The sequence below is a fragment of the Mus pahari genome, chromosome 23 (genome assembly GCF_900095145.1).
Source record: "Mus pahari chromosome 23, PAHARI_EIJ_v1.1, whole genome shotgun sequence".
NCBI classification, from domain to species: Eukaryota; Metazoa; Chordata; class Mammalia; order Rodentia; family Muridae; genus Mus; species Mus pahari.
The window spans coordinates 27,790,093-27,802,363 of NC_034612.1; the positions used below are offsets into that span (position 1 = coordinate 27,790,093).

The 12,271-nt window shown below is 49.7% G+C and overlaps 1 protein-coding gene across 1 annotated transcript in view; it reads right to left on the reverse strand.

Moving 5' to 3' along the window:
* Positions 1-12,271, reverse strand: part of Agfg2 (ArfGAP with FG repeats 2) — a 26,703-nt gene that overhangs the window by 8,854 nt on the left and 5,578 nt on the right. The window contains exons 2-3 of the mRNA XM_029533881.1: positions 1,467-1,560; positions 823-938 (exon numbers count right to left, since the gene is read on the reverse strand). Of these exons, the coding sequence (XP_029389741.1) occupies positions 823-938; positions 1,467-1,560 (210 nt within the window). The remainder of the gene's footprint in view (positions 1-822; positions 939-1,466; positions 1,561-12,271) is intronic.

Consider the following 12,271-nt stretch of genomic DNA (forward strand, 5'->3'; position numbering starts at 1 on the left):
TGTGTGTGTGTGTGTGTGTATGTATGTTAGAGATCGAACCCAGGGCCTCTCACAGATTACACTGAAGCCCTTTCTTTCTGTACTTTCTATTTTGAGACNGTCTCACTGACTTGCCAAGGCTGGCCATGAATACATTTCCATAGCCCAAGCAGGCCCTGCCCATTCCCTCCTTCTCTCTCAGTCTCTGGGGTAGCTGGATCACCAGGCTGCACCACCACGCTTCCTCGGATTTCTCCCCATTCCCATAGAGAACGAGTGTGTATCTTATCCAACATGGAGCTCAGTTCTGCTGGAAAAGACTCCCTTCCCACCCCCCGCACATTCTGCAAGCATCTTAATGCTAGGATACCCCAATGAGGTGGTCTCGGAGATGGCCCAGTGGGTAAGGTGCTTGTGGTATAACCACAATTCAGATCCCATATAAAGTTAGGTGTGCTGACAAGAAGATCTATCCAGGGCTGGAGAGATGGCTCAGTGGTTAAGAGCACTGACGGCTCTTCCAAAGGTCCTGAGTTCAAATCCAAGCAAGTTTTGTAGATCAGGCTAGCCTCGAACTCACAGAGATTCACTCTATCTACNGAGTGCTGGGACTGGAGGTGTTGCACCCCATCACTGTGTCCTTGAATTTCTAATTCTCCTGCTGTATTCTCCCAGTGTTGGGGTTATAGGCATGAACCAATAGGCCCAGTTTCAATTTGTTACTTTGAAGTCAGAATTTAGGCCTAACTGAGTCTAGGAGTTGGGGTGAGGAAAACACCCATTCCAAACCTGGTCACAGAGACCCCAGTAAGACTTCGGAAATGCCTCTTTCTTCCTCCTTACCATCTTTTTTTCTCATATTTTTCTTGGAGAAACTCCTTCACCTTCTGAGGATCCCTGGAATCCGGTACCAACGATGTCCGAGCATCAAAAAGACCGAGCCAGATTCTCCGGCAGACCTGAAGGGGCGGAAGCGGGAGGATGTCCGGAGTGTCAGTGGCACTGTTCGTGAGCCTCTGATTCATGATGTCGGGCCAATACATTCAAAGATAAAAGATCTACTGAGCTTGGATACAGTGTGTGTGTTGGGGGATCCACATTCACCTACAAAACAGACATGATCCCTGCCGCACAGTCTATAATCGAATAGGTCAGNCCTTATGTAAACATACAATGCACATAAGGCAAACAATAGCAGATGCTAAAAATATGGAAGAAAAAGTTCATCCCGAAAGAAACTTGGGGGGGGGGGGATGGCAAAAAAAAAAAAAGCAGATGGCCGGAACTGGATCCCTAGGGCCCAGATAGTGAGAGCAGAGAACCAACTCGTAAAAGTTGTCCTCCATTACCATAGGCAGACAGACACACTAAACAGAGACATGTAAAGAAACTGTTGGGTTTTACACCCATCTTGAGGCAAANCTTTGCTACCAAGTGACATGATAGCTGCAGCCTCCATCCCCTCCCCCTCCCTCAGGGCTGCTCACCTCGTTTCCCCGAGATTGGAGGAACAGGACTTCAGGCTCAGTGAAAGTTGTCATGGAGATAGACTTGACTCGATGAGGGGGGTTCAGGCCTCTCCTGTAGGGCAGAAATAAGAGAGGTGAGCTGTGGCAGGTCTGTGCACAGAAGGAGTGAGGACGAAGAAATGAAGTAAAAGCACATAAGACGGTCTCAGGACCCCAACCAGGGCTAGGGCGTGGCTCAGTGGGAGAGCCCCTGCCTAGAATCCCCCTGTGAGGGGCTGGAGGCGTGGCTCAGTGGTAGAGCCCCTGCCCAGAATTCCCCAGGGAGGTGCTAGGAGTATAGTTTATCAGTTAAAAATTGGTTGACTTAGTATACACAAGGCCCTTGTTTCTATCCTCAGTATTGGAAAACAAAGACACAAAAACTCATCAAAATAAAAGTCCTGCCAAAAAAAAAAAACACAAACAAAACAAGAACAACAACAACAAAAAAAACCCTGAGGAATTGGATCATTCAAAAAAAGAAAAAGAAAGGAAGGAAGGAAGGAAGGAAGGAAGGAAGTTTTGCCAAGGACCAGCAAGATGGTTCAGTGGATATAGGAGCTTGCTGATCTAAGGACCTGGGACCCACACAATAGAAGGAGAGAAGTAATGCTCACAAATTCTTGTTTGACCTCCATGTGTATTGTGGCACCCCCCCCCGCATATACTAAATAAATAAATTTAATAAATTTTAAATATCCCAACTAGAAACTAATTCCTAATATCAGGAAAAAAATATAAATGAGACCATTCTAGAAACTTCAAAGGAGAGACAAGAAGAGAGACCCTGTCAGTGACTCTGGAGAAGGAGGCAGAGTGGCTGGCTCAGATCCTGTCTGGCGCTCAGCCTTTGGCTGAGGGGGTGACTTCTGGGAGCTGAGATACTCGGCCACATCCCATTTCCGGCTATTATTCTAGATCTATGGCGACACGTCCAGAGATCTCGTGGGCTCTGCCAAGCATGAAGTCTGGCAGAGAGGGGACCCTTGACGAATGCTGCTGACGGTACCGAGAGAAGGGTGTGCTGAGAAGGGCGGGTATGCAGAAGCCAGCGGCCTCGCTCCCTTAGCAGAAGAATGGAGTTGTGGGGGAAGAATGGACATCCCACCCACTTCAGGAAGCCACATCTGGAAAAAGAAATATCACAGGCAACCCTCTTCCGAGAGCTTTTAACAAAGCAGGAAGAAATTTAAAAGTTCAGCCGTGAGATGGAAAGACAGGCCACAGCCATGTCTCATGTCTGTTCTGTTAACTCCCTGGAGAGCCAGGTCTGTCCACAGACACCCAGTGGGGATTACATTAGAAAAGGAAGATATCTTACCTATCCACTTGCCCTTCTGAGGTTCTAATGGGGAAAGCAGAGGCTCAGCTAGGTGAATGCTTCATGTCCCTCCCCCCCCCCTTTTTAAGCTTTATTTATTTTATGTGTGAGTACACACTGTAGCTGTCCTCAGACACACCAGAAGAGGGCATCGGATCCCACTACAGATCATTGTGAGTCACCATGTGGTTGCTGGGAATTGAACCTAGGACCTCTGGAAGAGCAGTCAGTGTGCTCTTAACTGCTGGGCCATCTCTCCAGCCCCCCTTTTCCCTTCCGAAGTTAAATGTATCTATTTACTTATTCACCGTGCGCACACTTCATGGCGCACGCACGCACGCACGCACGCACGCACGCACGCACGGGTGGGAGTCAGAGGACAACCTGCAGGACTCCAGTCTCTCCTCCCGCCGTAGGGAGCTCCAGGCTTGGTGGCAAGTGCCTTCGCCCGCTGAACCATCTCACCAGCCCCCGGGTCTTCCTTGCTTTATACTTTAAATCTTACTCCAGTCTAGGGCACTGCCCTCACCTTAAAACAAAAGCAGCCACGCCAAAACAGATACATCAGACCAGGATGTAAGAGACCACAGACCACGCAAGAAAGCCTCTGATATGGAGGCACCTTTGGCTTTGAAATGCCGGGTAGGGCCTCAGACCATAGCTTACTTGGTAGGATGTTTACATGAAGCCCTGGGTCCGTCTCCAGCACTGCATAAACCAGGTGTGGTGGTAGATATCCGTGACCAAAGCTCTGGGGACGTGGAGGAGGACATTCTCGGCTATATAGCAAGCTCAAGGCCAGCCAGGAATATGAGACCCTGTCTCAAAAAATAAATGAATGAAGATCTGGGCCTGGAGAGGAGGCTCAGTGGTTTAGAGCACAGGTTGTTTTTGCAGGGGACCTGGGTTGAATTCGCAGCAACCACATGGTGAGTCACAACCATCTGCATTTCCAGGGGCTCTGACGCCCTCTTCTGGCCTCAGATAGCACTACTCCCACATGGTCCACCAAACATACAGGCGTGTATGTATGTATGTATGTGTGTATGTATGTACCATACATGTAAAATAATAAAGATCTAAGTAAGGAATGTATAGTCACACTCACAGGTAGCATGCACAGCACGAAGGTATCCGTGCCAAGTTTGGAAGAACAGTAGTGACCGTGCCAGCATAAGTGATGGCAGAGCATGGAGACAGGGAAGATGCCAAGCCATAGAGTGAACAGTGAAGACTGGCTGCTTCTGGGTGATAAATTGCTCATTAAGGGATCTTTAGCGAAGGCTGGGACACAGGAGGCTACAGCCGAGGTCATTTCCCAGCCATTCTACCAAGAGACTTTTGAGTAAGGGCTCTCCAGATGCCCTTATAAAATGACAAGCAGTATCCAAGAGGGTGACGTCTAAGGAAAGATGAGAGGGAAGCAGACAGCAGAACTTGGGTCCTGTAGCAAACAACAGCTCTTAAACAGGATCTGTCCCGGAGTCTGCCAAGATCAGGTTTCCCAGGCAATCTAACTTACTCTGAGCGCTTGCTCACTAATGACTTGATTTGGTCTGGTTTTTAATCTGAGGCAGCCTGCTTCCCTCTCTGATGTTTGAGTCAGGGTCCTATATACAGTCCAGTTTGGCCTTGAACTTGCTATGTGGTTGAGGATGACCTTGATCTCCCAACCCCACTGTCTCTCCACTTCCCAAGTGCTGGAGACCACCATGTGCCTTGCTATACAGTGCTAGGGGTTAAACCCTGGGGCATCACGCATAGGACTTGAGCACTCTACCAAATGAGCTGTAGTCTAGCCACTCTAGTAGCGGAGGAATGACTCTGGAGGTTGACCTCTGGTCTCCACGCGTGCGCACTCACAGACACACACCCACAACAGGTGGGGACTCAGGAAGCCTATGTAAGTGTACTCATTGCAATAGATGCCATCCAGTCGGACACTTGATGGATTGGGGAGAATGATTCAGGATGTTAGTGGTGGGGAAGGAAGAGGACTGGTCATGGGAACAGTGAAATTTATTATGTTTACATTAGAAAAACAGATTCTAAACCCATCATAAGAAGGTCACTGACATTTCCTGAAAAGGACAACCAGGAACTGTTAGCAGTTGTAAACACGGAGGCGCTTCCTTGTGAGGGGGACAGGGAGGGGAAGGAGAGGGAGGGGGAACTCAGGCAGGAATCAATCAATCAAGAGCAGACTATAGAGAGCAGCAGACTCACCCCGTCTGCCTGAGTGTGGACAGGAGGGGCGTTTTGGGAGGGGAGGATGAAGGACGGCTGGAAAGTGACTGGAAAACACGGGGCCTGAATGTATCTGAAGGGAACGGGATGTCTCTGCAGGTACAGGACAAAGAGCGCAGCTCTGACCTTGGTGTCTGGGGACTCGATTATGAATAACCACAGTCAGTCTGGGAGGCAGGGAGAACACTCCAGAAGGAGGCTGCAGCCCAGGGAAGAGGGCTATGAGTCAGACGCTGTCTCTCTGAATCATACGGAGGCTACTGCTGGCTAGGAACACAGATGTAGAAACCCTCTCCGGCCAGCAGCCGAGAGAGTGGCCTAGGTGTTTTGCATTTAGTTGGGTCCAGTCCAGGGTCATGTGAGTTCCAGGGTCATGTGATGGGCCAGATGTGACTCACTGGCCTGGAATGAAACAGACGCAACCCTCTGGCTAGCATCCCATGTCCCCAACAAAACTCAGGTCCTTCCCCACAACACCCCCAAATGAGGAGGAGTTGCCACTCTTGTGTGAAGTCAAACCTATGCCAGACAAACTCAGAGATTAAATTTACTTGTCCAGCCTGAATAGGGCAATCATTTTAAATTAACTTAGTTTATTTAAGTGTGTGTGTGCAGGCATGTGTATGTGTGTGTGTGTGTGTGTGTGCACATGCAAGCCTGTGGGGAGGTTGGGGAAAGACATTAGAGTCCTGGTCTATCACTCGATGCCTTATTCCCAAGGCTGAACTTGGATTGAGACTGGCAGCCAGCAAATTCCAGCAATCCCCCTGCCTCCATCTCCCACAATGCTACTGTTACATGTACATGCCTAGCTTTTCACATGGGTGCTGGGGATCTGAACGCAGAACTCTTAACCCACTGAGCATCTCTGAATCTTCAGGAGGAAGCAACAGAAAGAGAACTGACTACTATGGCTTGAGCTTTAAGCTACCGTTATTACCGACATTCACCCCTTTCCCTTCCTACTCCTTTCTGAATTATGTAGCCTAGGCTAGACCTTGAGCTTGCTCTATAGCAGAGGACGGTGCTGGACTCTTCGGCCTCCACCTCCCCCATGCCGGGATGATCCTGGTGCACCCTTGGTGGCCCATACCCAATTTATGAGACTGTCATGACCAACCTCTGGGCTTCCTGCATGCTAGCAAGCATCCTACCAACCCAGCTTCATCCCCAGCCCCTCCTCTCCCTCTCCATCTCTTTTTAAAACCAGGCTCCTAATAGCATCCAAAAAGACTCCGAAGTCCTCTGCAAAGGCAACTTCTTGCGTGTACAGACAGCCTGTCTTCCAGGCCTCTTGCTGCCCCTCTCCCCTCCCCTTTGATTTTGTTAAACACGCAAGCATCTCCACCCTACCACACCTCGCCACTGTCAAGCTGGCCTATATTTTTGCTTCTATCTCGATCCGTGGAAGCATCAAACCCGCTGAGAGGCTGAGATAAGAAGGTTCTGTCAGGTCAACAGTGGAAAAAAACCAGTTCCACCCAGCAGCTAACTCCTCTCATCAGTGCCAACTTCAAACTTGGGAAGCCTTTTCCTCTGAATGCTTGTGTTCAGAATCATACAACCTGGATTTGGGTCTCTTTCCTGCTAGAAGCTCCACTCTCTGCTCCTTGTAATCAGAGGGTAAGCCAAACCCGTTTAGTTCTTTTCTAACAAACAATCACCAATCTAGGTAGCGTGTGCCATAGCGCACGTGCGGAGGTCAGAGGGCAACAGGTAGGAGTCCCTTCTCTCTCCCCTCGAGTGTACTGAGACTTGAACTCAGGTGGTCAGGCTCAGGAGCAGGCTCCATCAGCCACTGACTTTGCTCCTTTGACTAAATACCAAGAAGTCCCTGCTAGGGGTCTCAACAGTCCCGAGGAAGGTCCCCGAGTCACCCTGCTCGACGACCAATTTCAAAAACTGACATAAATCCTGCTTCAATCCACTTCACTCCTTGCTCAACTGTGAAGGTAAACAACACTCCATTGTGCAGAGCCCGGCACGCACCTGACAGCCCTGCTGGCTCCTCTCCTTCAGCCTTTATACATGTCCCCTCCTTGTTTCTGTTTGTCACCGCCTAAGAGCCAGGATCAGAAGGAGTGTGCCCACCACCCCCGGCTCCTTCTTTTTCTTTGTTCTGTTTTTAAAAGTATTTATTTATTCATTTATTTGGTGACAAGCACCTTTGCACACTGGCCCCACCTCACAGGCTCCCTTATTATCTGTGTATTCCTGGTGTGTGGGGAGGGACACCTGTGTCACAGAGTGCCTGTGGAGGTCGGAGGACAACTTTAGGGGGTGTCCTTCCTCCTTAGAGAGACGAGGGATTAAACTCAGGTCCTCGGGCTTGGTGGTAGGACTCTCCTATGGGCCATCTTACTAGCCTCCCATTTGCTTTTTTGAGATTGGATCTAGGTAGCCCAGACTAGCGTTCGTTCAGTTTGCAAGTCACCCAGTTTCCCTGTTAGGATTTCAGACCTAGGCCACCATGCCTGGCTTCTTTTTACCTTCTTCTTCATCCCATATTTATTTATTTCATTTTTTTATTTTATGTATGTGAGTACACTGTAGCTGTCTTCAGACACACCAGAAGACATAGGATCCCATTACAGATGGTTGTGAGCCACCACGTGGTTGCTGGGAATTGAACTTGGGACCTCTGGAGGAGCAGTCATTGCTCTTAACCACTGAGCCATCTCTCCAGTTGTTCATAGACCTCTAATATAAGCAAATAAATAAATCAGGGGCTTTGGGGATGGTAAAGTGATTGATTACCTCAATAAACATGAGGACCCGAGTTTTAAGTCCAGAACAAAAGCCAGGCCACCAAGCATGATGGCACACATGCCTTTAATCCCAGCGCTTGGGAGGCAGAGGCAGGCAGATCTTGAGTTGGAGGCCGGCCTGGTCTACGGAGCTAGTTCCAGAACAGCCAGGGCTATGCAGAGAGACAGTGTCTCAAAACAAAACACCTGCCAGGTGGAGATTCCCCGAGGAACAACATCAGCACAGAGCCGCACTCCCACGCACACCCATGCACATAAGGCTAAATCAATAAGTAAATGAAATTGTGCCATTTACCTCTGCCCAGTAAAGGTGCCCATGAGAGACGAGGGAGGAGAGGAGGGAACAAAGGGACATAAACAAGGCAAGGTACACGTGCACTTCCCCCTTCAAAGAGACGGAAAAGTACTGAATCAGGGGACGCACAGCCGGTTACACCTTCCTTCAGCCCGCCAAGAGAGGGAGCTTCACCAAGAACTACTTCTGGCAGGTCGGGTAGGGAAACTGAGGCACGTGTAATTCGGGGGCTGGTTTCAAAGGAACACCTCTCCGTAGACCCCTGCCTGGAGAACTGCCCAAGTCAAGTCTGACCGCCACGGTCAGAAAGCTAGGCAGGAGTAAAAGGCGGCCATCACCGAGACCCTAAGCATCAAACGGGGACCTGACAGCCAGGACACAGAAGCATGGCCTGCTTTGGTGAACAAAAAAAAAAGATATGTAGCATTTCTCCCTCCACACAGTGGTTGCTCCCACGGGGGGGGGGGGAGGCTTCGAAGAGAGCGCGAGTCAGAAGATCTTCTAAGGAGTCCCGGGAAAGGCTCAGCAAGCACAAGGACCAGAGTTCCATCCCCGAAGCCACATGAGGAGAGCTGGGTGTGGTGGCACGCCACTGTAGTCTCAACCCCAGGGAGGCAGAGACAAGAGGACGCCCGGTTACATGCTCCACAGGCAGCCTGGCTTCATCAGGAGGTTCCCAGCCAACTGAGAGACCCTGTCCCCCAAAACCAAGGTGGGTGACACCTGACACACCAGGTTATCCCTTGGTCCCCACATGTTTGTGTACACACATACATTAAATAGAGAAAAAGAAAGAAAGAAAGAAAGAAAGAAAGAAAGAAAGAAAGAAAGAAAGAAAGAAAGAAAGAAAGAGAGGAAAAAAAAAAAAAGCACAGATATTTAGAACTCTGCCCTTGACCTCTACCCCCCCTGCCCAAGCCTCAGGAATTCTGGTTTACACATGCATGCCACCATACCAGCTCCATAGGTGCTTTCTAGTAACAATTTTTACCTCACTTTAAGCATCAGACGGTAGGGATATCATCCTGTAGGAGAGCTAGAATTATACGCATACATACACAGGGTGTTGGGGGCCAGCCTGGGCTACATGGAACCACTGCCAGGCCAGTAAACCCAGCATGTGTGAGGTAGAGAAAGCCAGCCTTGGTTATAGAGAGGGGGCTGAGGATAGCCTGGGCTACAGAAGACCCTGTCCCCAAAAACAATCCAAGTGCTTGTGAGATGCTTGGTGGGGGAAGGTAAAGGTGCTGGCTGCCAAGCCTGACGGCCTGAGTTAGACCCTCTGGAACCAGCGCCTACAGGCTGTCCTCTGACCTCTGCACGCACCTGCACGCTCACACAAATAAATAAACGCAGCTAATAAGGAGACATTAAAAGTCGTATGTGTATGTTGGAGAACATCGAAAGCCCTTAAATCCTTGTTAAAGAAATTAGGTATTAGGGGGCTGGGGCTGTAGCTCACTGGTAGAGAGAGGGCTTGTCTCATATGTACGAGGCTCGGGGCTCGATCCCTAATACTGCCAGAGAAAGAAAGAAGGAAGGAAGTTAGGTATCCAAGGAAAACAAAATGATCAAAACTAGATCAAATTTGTCAACTACACTTGGGGCAGCCCACCTACAAATACATGCAAATTTAGAAATGGCCCAAACCAGAAACCGATTTCACGCTGTCACATGGACATGCCAGGTTACGGCTACAGCTGAGAAAAGACCTCATGAAATAAGAAAAGTGTGAGGGGCTGGAGAGTCCGCTCAGCCGTTAAGAGCACAGGCTGCTCTTCTAGAGGCCCTGAGTTCGATTCCCAGCAACCACATGGTGGCTCACAAATATCTGTAAACGGATCCAGTGCCCTCTCCTGGTGAGTCTGAAGACAGCAACAGTGTTCTCATTAAATCAATCAATCAATCAATCAATCGTTTTAGGAAAAAAGTGTGAATCCCAGCAGGAGGCAGAGGGAGGTGGAGCTCTGTAAGTTCAAGGCCAGCCGAGACAACAGTGCAAACTCCAGGGCTACACAGAGAAAGCCTGTCCTGAAAAGAAAAAAGGGGGTGGGGGGGAGGGAGACATAAAAACTCAGACATGGAGGGAAAGGTTTAGGGTGCCTGTGTGTTAATGGGAAATATAGAATTCTGGCCAATGAGATGGCTCAGAGTTGGTAAAGAAAGCTACCTTCCACTAAGTATAAACTCAGGGAGCCACATGGTGCAGGGAGAGAATGACTTCCATCGAACTGTCCACTGACCTCCACATGAGCACGCACGCGCGCACACACACACGCACACACACACACGCACACACATACTATATATATATATATATTGATATTGATATTTCCCCCCTCCAGAACTTAGGAGATTCAGCTTCCGCTGAAACAGACGGTTCCATCACGTCAGCCAGCCAGGCCAACTGGGATCCCTGGCAGCTCTGCGCACTGCCTGCCCCTCCAAGACTCCCTCTCTCTAAAAGGCAGCCATGTTTATAACACAGTTAACAGGGAAATGGCCTTTAAGGATAACCTGCTGTCTCCTTTCTCAGACTAGGGCCCTAGAGGTGGTAGTTGGAAAACTTCCCTTCAATCTGCCCCTCAGAGGATTGGGGTTGGTGAGTTGCCTCCTGGCCGGCAAGAAGCCATAAACTCAATCCTTGTAAACTGTCAACAGTAGTGCAGTGTGAGGCCACTTTTGGCTACATAGCTAGTTTGAGGCTAGCCTGGGCTATATGAAACTCAGTCTCAAAGGGGAGGGGGGGGGAGAGCAGATGGTTCAGCAGTTAAGAGCACTGGCTGTTCTTCCACAGGACACAGGTTTGATTCCCAGCACTTACGTGGAGGCTCACAGCCTTCCGTAGGTCCAGTTCCACTGGACCTCAGGCCCTTCTCTGGTCTCTGGGGGGCCCTGAATGCACACAGTATGCAAACATACATGGAGGAAAAACACCTATACACATAATAAAGTAAAAATTAATAGATGCTCTTCTTAGCTGGGTGGAGATAGCGCACATCTTTAATCCCAGCACTTGGGAAGCAGAGGCAGGGGGATCTCTGAGTTTGAGGCCAGCCTGGTCTACTGAGTGAGTTCCTGGACAGCCAGGAAAAAAGGCAACCAAGAAAAATAAAAGTAAAAATAAAGAAAGCTCTTCACTTTAACCAACACTACGCTTTAAAATTTAATTTGTACTATGTGCAGTATATATGGACACACACCCATGATGGCATTCGCAGAGGCCAGAGGAGGGCGCTGGGTGTGTTGCACTGTCAATTTCCATCTTCCTCCCCTGAGACAGGGTCTCTCAATGGAGCCGGCCACCTCTCCCTGCCCCCTGCACTCCTCATGTCCTGCCCCTTCCCTCTTTCCCCTCATAGCACTGGGGATACAGACACACAGGAAGCCACCCCTAGCCCTGTCTGGCCTGACACTCCCTATGTAAGCCAGGCTGGCCTGGAATTTGTAGAGATCCAGCTGCCTCAGCCTCCTCAGTGCCGGGACAGAAGGCACGTGCCACCACGCCCAGCAGACCCTGGGAATTTGAACTCAGGTTCTCCTGCTTTGTGGGTGTACTTGACATAGCTAGCGTCTACTAGCGTCAACTGAAGAACTGCCTGCATCAGACTGGCCTGTAGTTAATCCTCCGTGGGAGCATGTCTTGATTAATGATTGACACGGGAAGGCCCAGCCCACTGTGTGTGTGGGGGTACATCCCAGGGCAGGTGGTCCTGGATTGAGTAAGGAAGGTAACTGAGCAACACATGGAGAGCAAGCCAGAGAACAGCACTCCTCCATGGTCTCTGTTTCCATTCCTGCTTCGACTTCCGGCCCAGACGACTCCCCTTAATGAGGGGCTTGATTAGGACATGTATATCAAACATACCCGTTCCTCTGCAAGTACCATGTGGTCAAACACACATGGTGTTTTACCATAGCAACAGAAAACAGACTAAGACAAGGCAAGTGGGTTTAGTAGCTGGGCAGTCTCTCCAGGTCTCTTTGGTACATCATACCTTAATACATGCTCACACAAGCCGGGTGTGGTGGCGCACGCCTTTAATCCCAGTACCTGGGAGGCAGAGGCAGGTGGATTTCTGAGTTCGAGGCCAGCCTGGTCTACAGAGTGAGTTCCAGGACAGCCAGGGCTACACAGAGAAACCCTGTCTCG